At 34.7% G+C, this 12,279-nt stretch overlaps 2 protein-coding genes across 2 annotated transcripts; both read left to right on the plus strand.

Annotated features, from left to right (window-relative positions):
* The first annotated feature begins 3,496 nt into the window (after positions 1–3,496).
* On the plus strand, positions 3,497–8,544 carry LOC103131303 (uncharacterized). The gene is made up of 3 exons (XM_007542910.2): positions 3,497–3,641; positions 3,992–4,024; positions 5,527–8,544. Exons 2-3 carry the CDS (start codon positions 4,014–4,016, stop codon positions 7,106–7,108), a joined length of 1,593 nt encoding a protein of 530 aa, XP_007542972.1. The 5' UTR covers positions 3,497–3,641; positions 3,992–4,013; the 3' UTR covers positions 7,109–8,544.
* On the plus strand, positions 8,104–12,002 carry LOC103131319 (uncharacterized). Its single transcript, XM_007542928.2, has 2 exons — positions 8,104–8,112; positions 9,533–12,002. Exons 1-2 carry the CDS (start codon positions 8,104–8,106, stop codon positions 11,021–11,023), a joined length of 1,500 nt encoding a protein of 499 aa, XP_007542990.1. The 3' UTR covers positions 11,024–12,002.
* Positions 12,003–12,279: the final 277 nt, after the last annotated feature.

Raw genomic sequence — 12,279 nt, forward strand, 5'->3', positions numbered from 1 at the left:
AGGTAGGGTGTTTCAACAGGTAGGGTGTTTCAACAGGTAGGGTGTTTCAACAGGTAGGGTGTTTCAACAGGTCTGTTGACATGGTGAAATACATACATAAGAGATACTATTGTTTACTGTGGAAGATAACATATTTCCTGATTAGAAACATATTTGCAAATCAGATTTGCTTCTCTGGTTTTTCATTATGGTATGTAAAATATTATGTAAAAGACAAACCTCCTTATATCTGCTTAACCTCATGGTGTATGTTGCTAGTGATGACCCTTTTTCATTTTTGGGCAATCCCATCAATTTTTATCAACAATTACTTGATAGTGTAAAAAGCACATGCTGTGCAATGCAACAAATTCCCTAAAGCCTTTGGAAGAAAACCAGGCCTACATTATAATCATGTCTATTAGTACAAGGTGGTTCTTGACATTCATTGTTTCTTGTCAGTCATTAAGTGTTTTGTACTAAAACGAGCCCTAAAAAAGCTCATCTACACAAACTTCATGGCTTCATTTGAAAGTGATCAATCTCCACATGTAATTATGAACATATTTATTTGAACACATGCCTTACATACAGCAAGTCAGCATGTAGATATTATGATCACTGCAAATAAAGATCACAATGAATCTAATAGACAAAGGTCAACCAGCAGCAAGTACAAGGTCACATAGTGACTGTTTTTTGTTGCTATGTGTCATGCTGTGCATTTTAAAATGCTCCATCTAAAGACATCTGAGGCCAACAATGTCGGGGTTTGTATGAGAGGAATGTGAAGATAGCACTGATTCTGTTAAAGTGATAGCATTGTGTTGCTGTCAGACAACATTTTTCCTAACAAGTGACATATCTGTAAGAAAATTTCTTTCAACTACTCATCAGGATGGATGCTAAATTGTATATTACAAAAAAACATCCACAGCAGATAATTGGTTGTTCTGACATAAAACAAATATCAAGCATTTTGCAATAAGCAACTCTAAATGGGAATTAAACCGTTATGTGGTGCTTTGAATTTTTTTTGTTTCTCAAAATAAACCAAAAAGTATTACATGTTTCATATTTTGTGACTGAGATCAGATTTTCTTCAAATCACAAAAATAATTTAAAGACACTAATGTGTGGATTATAACAGGAACTACAAAGCTATTTTAAATCAAATGCAGACAACCGAGCAGAAAAACAAAACACAGACCATAAATGATGATACAATTATTCATCCTTGTTTGGCACATTATCATAAATAAATTAGTTTTAGATGTTTGGAGACGTGACATGTCTTGCGTGCCATTAGAATGTTTTATCTGAAAACAGCTGACACCACCCGGAGCAGGGTGTTTCAGTACAGTGGTTCTGTATGAAGCAACTGTCATCTGACTTTACAAAGATAACAAACCGTCTCAAAGCTGATAATAGCTGAAAAAGACTTTGCTTCTTTTTACTATACAACAATGAACCAATACAATGACAAAATTCTGGATTAGGAGCAGAAATAAACTCCTTTTGCAAAGTTTATCTAAATAAGTGTCTATAGCTGCTCTGTAGATCATTCATTAGAATCAAGGCAACTAAAAGACTCAAACAATATATTCCTCTGCCTCTGGGGAACTTTTCTTTAAATCTACTGAGCTCTGACAGTCAGAAACTTGAAATCAAGTCAAACTTTGGTGACACAGACACTGTATGTACAATACACTATCAATACAACGGAGCAGAAATGTTTAGTATCATTAAAACATTTTTTATTTTGACCCTAAGTTCTGTAGAAGTGAGAAAACTATTGTAACCTGTCCACTTAGATGTCAGATGGATCCCTGATGTAAGAGAGCCAATCAAGAAACCATCTACAGTATGCAGGTATCCTTGTTGTAGAGCAAAGTAGCCCTTCAACATTTAGACAACCAGCTTCTCCACAAGCCTGAGATGCTGTGACAGGTCATGTGAAAGCAAATGCAGTAAATAAATGGAAACATTTAGCAGTTACCAAAGTTTAAATAAAACAAAGATAGATGTGCTATAAACACACATTTTCACTGGAAAAACCTTAGTATTGCTTTTATAAAGCTTTTTATTGTCAGGAAACATCATCCTTCCAATTAATGTCAGCATGTTGGCCTGTCTTCTCAACCATTACAAACATATTTTTATAATTTAGCAAAATTGCAAACAGGATAATAAAAATATGTTGAATACCTAAATATATGAAGAAACCACTGAACATGACATATGAAAAGTTTACCTTACAGAGAGCTGTGTTTTCAATCACATCCTTAAACTTCAATAAATAGATTTATAATCTGATTCAGAAAAAAACTGGACTTCTAGTAATAAATTAGCCACAAATAAAATATATCACAATGAATCATGAGGTCTCGGTACAAGGCTACAATATCTTTCTTAGGATAACATTTGTTATTCAGTACATTTCAACAATGGTTTGAATGCCCAAAAATGAAACCTTAGATACAATGCTGTGCATTTTAAAATGCTTTATCTCATCACAGCCTACACCAACCATAACAGCAGATTCAGATCAGTGGTTCTGACTCTGCAAAGCAATGAGGGTAAAATCTATAAAGCTGCTATGAAAATATTTAGTTTCAGTTTACTGCAGAGACGTATTTTTTTCCAACGTAAGAAAAGAAATCTACCGAAAACCAATCTCAGTATTTTTGAAGGAGAAAAAAACCAAAGTGGTACAAAAATAAATCTTTTGCTCAGTTTTCCAGACTTGAATCACAAACATTGACTGACAAGAGGCAGTCAAGCTTCTTCTACTAATAAAAAGTTCAAAAGATTTATGTTAATATAATTATAATGATAAATGAGAAACTCATTATTCTGCACAAAGTTGAAAGAAAAATACAACTTCTTTGTTTTTTTCATCAAGGAGTGGAAATGCCTGGTGTCCTGCCAAGAAAAATAAAATGTCAAGTTGTCCACTGTATACACATGTTACTGTCTCAGGTTCAGCATTCCTCAGTTAGTTTGGATAAGAGGTGAGCCTGATGCTTTAGCAATGAAAGCAATTAAATGTTTTAATTCAGGATTTAGAAGTCCAGTCCTTTGAAGGCATTTTACATACAACAGATTTGTTGTTGGTAGCTCTAAAAGAGAGATGCAGTTCAAGTCAGGCAGGACATCTAAAGCTTATCATTCAGATAACATTACTTCCTTCACAGATTAAGAGTTTAAATAAAAAAAAACAGACAAAATACTTCATTTTGTCATTTTTTATGTTTGCCTTGAGAAATGCTATAAAAATACTGTACAGATAAATGTTTCCTAGCACTGCTAAACTGATTACCAGATGCCTAAAAATGTAAATTTAAGTTTATTATTTTGATAGTGTTATATGTTTATTTAAAACAAAACTGAAATATTGACGAATGAAACGCTGGACTCAGTTCCATCGGCAGCTACATGGTTTAGGACAAACGTTACCAACCAGAGGAGGTAAAGAAGCAAATGAAAGCTTTCAGCATAGTCCTGGGACCATTGCTGAACAAAAACAGAGAAATCATGTGACCAGAGTTTCCTCCCCTTCTGTCAGAATATAAAACTCTGAATGCTGATTCTCTTCACTCTTCCTGCCTTCATAGCCTCACTGAGCATTGTCTAGAGCAGGTGTGTGGTTGTCTGCACAGGTAGGAAAACTTTCTAATGTTACAACCTGAATTTTGGAGGTTAGAATAAAAACTGAAACATCAAGCTGACATATATGTTTATGTTTTTTTCATTACATTTTTAAAGGACCACTTAAAAAATGTTCAACAATTTGATGAATATGAACATAGGGTTTTACAGCTGATTTGATCTTTTAAAACAGACATCTGCTAATTCCAGTTGTGCTTTCGCTGTTAGGTCACTAATGTGAACTGTATACAACAGTGTGCCTAATGAATTACTTTAACACACTGACATTATAAGATTAAAACAGATAACAGCAAAAACAGTGACTATTTGTTTTGATTAAAAACCTGTTTCAACCTCACAGGAGTGAACTTCAAGACTTCACCATGCAAAACATGTAAGTAAAAACATCTATTGTTAAAGTTAATGTAAATCTATACTTATCAATCTATAAAAAAAACATATTTAACGTGTTTCTAATGATAAAGTTTCCAAACTTTATCATTTATGTATAGTAAAAGGAAACTAAAGATTTTTTTAAGATAAAGAGAAAAGTTATAAATTATCTGAAGATATAGTTTTAGAGTATTAAATAGGACAAATGTCTATATGTTATACTGAATGTAAGGGGAGTTGTTAACCATTTTGTTTTAAAGTTGCTTTACGATAAGAAGTTTGTTCATAGTAACAAATACTAGAGGGTAGGGTAAAAAATGCCTTCTCAAAGACCGATTTTATTATTACATTTGATCTTATTCATATTTGTAAGTAAGAAGAATGTAACATAATTTAGCCTGTTAAAGTTTTAGGTTCTTCGCTGCTGCCACTAATCGGTTAGCAAAAATTACCTGAATAAAGCATAAAACAAGCCTGAACCATTATGGACCTCATAATAAAGAAGAGAAAGCAAACAGGAAAGAAAACTTTATTTGTATTACTCTACTCCAACAGTACTGAACCTCTAACCACTCCTGTATATCCCAACATGCTGCTAATTCAGAAAGTATCAAGCCATAAAATCATGTGATTCTCAAGAAAATGAAGTGCTTAGTTTATGAAAATATTTGATATACATATATATCCCAATAGTTCTTAATGTTTTACTACTGTTTTTCTTTCATTTTGTACCGAAACAGATACTACAGTGGGGTGAAACATATTTTCCCCTTTTCTCATTTGCTACTTTTTGCATGGTTGTCATACATCTTTCAGTTTAAATGTTACTCAAAGACAACATAAGTAAACACAAAATGCCACTTTTAATTAGTGCATTTCACTGAGGGAGAGGAAAAGTAAAAACCTACATATTTTTCACACCACTGTATTCTTATGATGGTTGTAATGATGGGTTATTCTTCTTACTCGAGATTTTTTTATTATTTTCAAAAGTAGTTATTTTCTAGGGACTGGCTATTTTCTGTTTTTAGATCAGGTTCTCATCCAGTGACTGCTCCATCATGATTTTCAGGATGAAACGGATAAAAGCACTGACTGGAAGTACCAGTGAAAAACTTGAAGGAAACATATTGAACAACATGAACATTATGTACTTTTCAGTATAATTGTTTCTTGTTTATTTATTCTGGTCTGGGTACTCAGAACATATGAGTACAGTCTCCATTAAATCAACAGCTCTTCCTAACCCAATCAAATAAACATAACCTAGTCCAAGCAATGGCTACCTGGAAGTGAGACATATTTTAAAAATAAGCAGGATACGTACCACTCATTCTGACTACTAACTATGTTAATACTGTACCATTGTACATCAGCATACAATGATAATATATTACCATAATTTGTATATTTTTATTTGGCTTTCACAATATTATTAATATTAATTTAAAAAGGCATTTGGGAGAGGAATTTAAGCTAGTAAATTATTAATTTTTTCACCAGGAATACATCATCTAAATTCAAGAACATCATCTCAGAAAGTCTCCTGATCCAGTCAGGATCCCCATCCGTTTTCCAACTAAACACAAAAAAAGAGGACTTTGGACCTCTGACTAAGAAAACTCTCGGAAAGAAAAATTTGAACAAGGCCAACAGAACAGTGCTGCTGGTTGGTGAAACAGGAGCAGGAAAGTCTACTGTCATCAATGCTCTGGTCAACCACACCATGGGAGTGAAGTTCGAGGATGAGGTCTGGTTTAAGATTGTAGAAGATGAGAAGAGAGGGCAGACTGAAAGCCAGACATCAGACGTGATCGTTTACGAGATCTTTGGGTTCGAAGATCAAACTCTGCCGTTCTCTTTGACCATCATCGATACACCTGGGTTTGGAGACACCAGAGGAATTGAAAAAGATCTTATTGTCAGTCAAAGATTGTTTGACTTGTTTCGATCAGATGAGGGAATTCAGGAGATTCATGCTGTGGGTCTGGTGGTGAAGGCCACAGATAATCGAGTGAATGATCGCCTTTCATACGTCTTCAATTCAGTCATGTCTCTATTTGGAAAAAACCTGGAGCGAAGCATTGTGGCTCTCATAACTCACTCAGATGGAAGACAACCTAAAAATGTTCTTCAAGCTCTTGAAGCTACAAAAATAAGATGTGCCAAAAACGAAAAGAATCAACCTATTTATTTTCTTTTTGATAACTCCCAAAGTGATGACCGATCAGAGGAAACTGAATTTCTAAAAATTGCGACTGAAATTTCAGAGAGAGGTTTGAGAACCTTTACAACCTTCTTGGAGAAGAAAACAGCCCAAAAACTGATAATGACTACAGATGTCCTGAATGAACGCATCAGCCTGACAGCCTGTATCCAAAACCTGCAGGAGAGAATCCATCTAATCGAGCAGAAACAAGTGGAACTCAAACAAACTCATGACGCTCTTGTCATACAAGTAGAAGACATGAATAAATCAGAGACATTCACTGTTGAGGTTGATGTTGTTTTCAAAGAAAAGGAGCCTCTGAGAAGTCAAAAGATTTTCAGGCAAAATATTTTTGAGAAAGCAATGGTCTGCACCATCTGTGAGGAGAACTGCCACTATCCTGGCTGTACACTTGTTCGCAGTCCCCAACATTGTGAGGTCATTAGAAAAGGTCATTGCACTGTCTGTACTGGTAAATGTCCTGCATCAGCTCATGTGAAGGAAAACTGGAGATATGTCACTAAGACCAAGAAGGTTAAGAAGACTGTAGGAGCTAAGAAAGAGATAAAGACAAAGAAGGGTGAAGCTGAGAAAAACTTTAATATTATAAAAGGTCTTATAAATGAAATACAGAAACTGAGATCAGAGAAGTTCCAGCTCATTGATGAGGCGTACCAACATGTTATCAAACTGGAGGAGATTGCCCTACAAGTCGATGCTGTGACCACTTTAGTTCACTTGGATTTCTTGATTGCGAAGATGAAGGAGAAAGGAGACACAAAGAAAGTTCAGAAACTGGAGAACATGAGAATCCAAATGGATGAAGGGACCAAATTAGCACTGCAGTATTTGTGGGGCAGAGTAACAACCGTGTAAAAAAATGACTAATCAACAGTCACAACAAATCTGTGACAAGTTTAACAAGAAAGTCTCACCTCTGTGAAGGTTGTACTTCATGAAACTTTGATGTAAACTTTGATTAGGTCTTTAATAAAACTTTGATTAGGTTTTCCAAAGTATTTTTGATAAAGGGAAAATGATTTAATTATTTAAGATGATAAATTGCACTATCATTTGTTCAACTATCTTTTAAATCTTTGTGATAATGTAACTTGAAAATATGATGTGCAGTATCAGAGAAAACAGGATAATTAACCAGAGACTGCATCTCTTGTTTCTTGTAATGAGAAACCAGAGTAATAAGGAGCAAAACAACAAATATAACAAAAATGATGATGTATCTTTATAGTGATAAAGACTGCAAACTTGATAAATTAGTAGTATGTTGGGAACTGTTACTTTTACAATCTTTTCCACTATTCTAATAAAAGTCTGAATAAATGTCAACATATTCATAAATATGATTATGTTCAACAGTAATTATTACTCATTGTAGCCGGTGTATTGTATTTAACAATGGTTAGGTTTGTGTTGGTATGACTCTGACTGTAGAACAATCTATTGGAAAAATACTTCATTTTAAATATGTTTTGATACAATTTTGGTACCACATAATATTGATACGATTTTAAGTGCAGTTTTGACTTATAATACATTATTTTTAACTGTAAGGTAGACTTGAAATCCTCTCTAAGTTTAGATCAATATTTAGGGCCATTAGTACATTTTCTTTATTTCCTTTGTGATATAATGGGAAATTAAGTTGTGGCTGACTATGACACTGTATATATACTGAGACACTCCAGTTAATGTTCAAACTATCTATTGAAAATTATTTTATTTTAATATCTCCCAAGTTACTTTTCATTTATGTCATACAGTGTTCTGCATAAAAATATCGGTCTTCTGTGAATTAAAGATTTGATAAAATCAGTGTGTTCTGTGTTTATTGGATCCGACTCAAACCAGTGATGGGATCTGTACAGACACTAATATTTGTTTAAATTCAGACCGTCAGTGTGAAAATGTAATATTAAAGTTTAAAGAAACTTTCAAAATTAGACCGGAAATATTCTCTGCAATTTCATACTCCACTAGTGTATTTTGTATTATAAGTATTTAAAATGATAGTCTGTCCTTTAGTCCCTTAAAACCTTCATCAGAATCTATAGCAGGAACAAGAGTAATTTGCCAAGTCTTTTCCTTGTATACTCCTTCTGATATTAGATACCTAGCATGTGTGCCATTGCCATCTAAGATTTCCCTTTATGCAGAAAATTAGTATTATTCTGCTGCATTTATATTGTATTAATTTTTAGTTTGAACAAATACAAATGTGTACCAGTGTATCTTAAATAAAGCATGATAATAAACTGACCTTAAACATAGATAGATTATTTTTATGTCCTATGTTCCAGTAAATCTCCAAGCAAAGTTAGTGACTCAAAGTGTCCACCTTCATCGCCTACCTCACCGGCTCGTACACCTGCTCCTCTGCCTCGAACTAAACTGAGAGCAGAACCCTCCTCTCTAGACATCAGCAGTGCAGCAGTGAGGTACGTAAGGAGGAATCCGACTGTCTTCCCTGAATGTTTAAAACATCCATGACAAATTCCAGGTCTCCTAACAAACACTGCTAACACCTGTAACCTTATTATTTGAGCTACTGCGTATCCACCACATGGCAAATGAATCAGACATTAGAAAAAGCTGAAAAATGGTATCAATGATTGCTACAATCAACTCACTACTCCTACTACTGACTCACCACCAGGTGGTGCTCTGTGTCTGAATAAGATGATTTTATACCTGAGAGCTTGGCTGTACCAAGCTTTTCCACTCTAACCAATAGGAAAAGTCAACTGCTTAGGCACTATTTGCCCATCACTAGGACAGTTCTAGGTAAAATATTTCAGAACTAAAGTCATTTACATGAAAATACCTAAATTCACTCAAACATAAAGATAGAACCCTAAATAACCTATTTATACAGTTTATCAGTAAAAAGCACATTTAGTTTATAAAGCACATGATGCAAAAGACAAGTGCAAAAAACCAGTAATCCCTCTGAAGGTATTGATGTTTATATTTTAGGTTAATATTCCTTTGGTGGTTTTATTATTTTGATTCCATCCAACCTGTTATTCTAATTTATAGTACTTCGTAGATTTAAACTTCCCATATATTAAAAGTATTTATGTTTTAATTGTTTCTAAGGCTTTAATCTAAGCTTGATAAATATTTAACATTGTTACTTTTAACAACTAGTTTTGAAAGGATGGAATCATTATATAAGTTTTCAAAATGGTTTGAGTTTGTTCCTCTTCCAGGACTTCCACTCTGGACACCTTGATCTCCAAAAGTGCTCTGATCCAATCAGGAAATCCATCTGTTTAACAGCTGAGGCCAAAAAAGGAAAAATCTGCAAAGCTGACAAAACTGACAGTTGGTGAAAAAGATGGATGCAAGAGACATAAAACAATCCTATTGGTTGGTGAAACAGGAGCAGGAAAATCCACTTTCATCAATGCGCTGGTCAATTTCACCATGGGAGTGAAGTTTCAGGATGAGGTTTGGTTTCAAATCGTGGAGGAGGCGGACCATGGAACATCTGAAGTGATTGTCTATGAAATATTTGGTTTTGAAGGTAAGGCCATACCCTACTCTCTGAGCATTATCGATACTCCAGGATTTGGAAGCACCAGAGGAATAGAACATGATGTTAACATCAGTCAGCGATTATTCGACTTGTTTCAATCAATGGACGGTGTTCATGCAATTCATGGAGTGGGTCTGGTAATGAAAGCGAGCGATAATCGTCTCAGTGACCGACTGATGTATATCTTGAATTCCATCATGTCGCTGTTTGGAAAAAACATAGAAGACAACATCGTAGCTCTCATCACTCACTCAAATGGAAGAACACCAAACAATGTCCTTCAAGCTCTTGAAGTTTCAACCATTAAGTGTGCCAAAGACGAGAAGAAGCGGCCTGTCTACTTCTTGTTTAATAACTGTCAGAGCGAAGACCGGAACGAAGCAGCAGAATACCTGGAAGGGGCCAATAAGATAACAGAGAAAGGACTGACAGAGTTCACTGCCTTTCTGGAAAAGGCGCGACCTCAAAATGTCAAGGCAACTGTTGTTGTTATAAAGGAACGCAGTGAACTGACAGCCTGCATTCAAAATCTGCAGCAAAGAATAATTGAAACCGAACAAAAACAGGAGCAAATCAGACAGATTCAACATGACCTGATTAAATATAAAGAAGAGATGAAAAAGAATGAACATTTTACTATAGAAATAGAGGAGTCCTACAAAGTCAAAGAACCTCTAAATGCCGAAAACTGGTTTAAAGGTGGTTCTTTTGAAGGAGCTATGTGCTGTACTCGCTGTGAGGAGAACTGTCACTATCCTGGATGCATACTGGCCCCAAGTCCTGCCTTCTGTGATGTCATCAAAGGAGGTCACTGCATCGTTTGTAGTGGGAAGTGTCCCACATCTGATCATGTGAAAGAAAATTGGAGATATGTGACCAAAACAAGAAAAGTAAAGATGACTCTGAAAGAAATAAGGCAAAAATATGAAAACAGTAAAACTGAAAGAGAGAAAAACTTGAGTTACTTAGAAGGTCTGGAGACAAAAATAAAACATTTGACTGCAAAGAAATATGAGCTGCTGGATGAGTCCTACAAGCATGTTGTCAAACTAGAAAAAACTGCTCTGAAAGTTGATTCAGCGTCTACTTTAGTCCACCTGGACTTTCTGATTGAGAAGATGAAAGAGAAAGGAGACAAGAAAGTCCAGAAACTGGAACGAATTAAAAGAAACATGGATGAGGGAAGCAGAGCAGCTTTACAATACCAGCATTTTGCAGAGAATCAGATGTAGACGTAATGATGAGGTCATTATTCTCACTTAACTGATTAAATCTTTCATGTTACTTTTTTCATGTAATACGAAATAAACAAAAAGTGGTGGAGGGAAAATATTGATCATTTGTTACATAATTCATTATGAAACATCAAAAAGGTTATGTCTCAATTACAGGAATACAGAAAACATTAATGGTCTGGTTTATTAAAGATGCCATATCACATATAACTATTTATGGTGGAGGTTATTGTTGGCACAATTGTTTATTTGTAGTTTCATTTCCACCCACACAGTGGTTCATTAAACTGTTTTAGGCAGAAAACATACTTTCAGTGTTCACAACAGTCCTTTGAAAAGAAAACAATAAAAATACATTGTGAAACAGTTACAAATAATAAGAATGTTCCAAAGTAATCTAAGATGCATAGCTATAAATGTATCCAGACTGCATGTATAAGCAACTGTGAAGATGATTATTTCAAAATGGTAATAATGTATTTTTGTTCTTTAAAGATTTTATTAAACAAATTTGAAACCAAACGCGTTTGTCTCCTGGTAGCACCTTTTAAAAAATTATATTCTTGGTTGCTGCACTAACTTAGAAAATTAATGTCAGTGCTGCAGCTGATTGAAAGGCGGAGTGTTCCCAGGAGAAACTTAACTCTTCAGGTGTTTATGACTGGTCTTCAATAAACTCTTCTAACTCTGCTGCTCATTAAAATAACAACAGGTAATAAAGTCCATGTTAGTGAAAAGCTGCAGTTCACTAGTAATCCTGTTCTTGGACTAGTTTTACTGATAGGGACTCTGAAGAGGAAAGCAGTCTACGGCCAGGGCTGTCTGACAGAGAACAGCAAATTATTTTACATGTCAGAGGATCCATTCAAAATATCGATAATATTGATTCCAAGTTGGTGTCGGATTGATACTAGTGTAGTAAGATCAATACTTTAACTTTGAATGCTGCAAGTCAATGACTGTAATCTGCTGGGTTTCCCTAGATAGAATAACTAATCGAGTATACTACACGTTTGATAACTAGGATCAATTGGAATCTATACGTGATAGAATTTAAATGGTCAGTGCCTCGAGACCACATTTGTTGTGAATTAGTGCTATATGAACAACCTGAATTTAATTTAGCTTCAGATTTCTTTGAAGTTTAATTTTATTTCATATTAAAATGTGCCGTAAACACCTTTAAACTTTGTCTAAATTATGTTCTACGTTTTAAATTCAAAGAAAAAACTACAAAACCCCCTAAAGGTCAG

The sequence above is a fragment of the Poecilia formosa genome, unplaced genomic scaffold (assembly GCF_000485575.1).
Source record: "Poecilia formosa unplaced genomic scaffold, Poecilia_formosa-5.1.2 Scaffold743, whole genome shotgun sequence".
Classification (NCBI taxonomy): Eukaryota; Metazoa; Chordata; class Actinopteri; order Cyprinodontiformes; family Poeciliidae; genus Poecilia; species Poecilia formosa.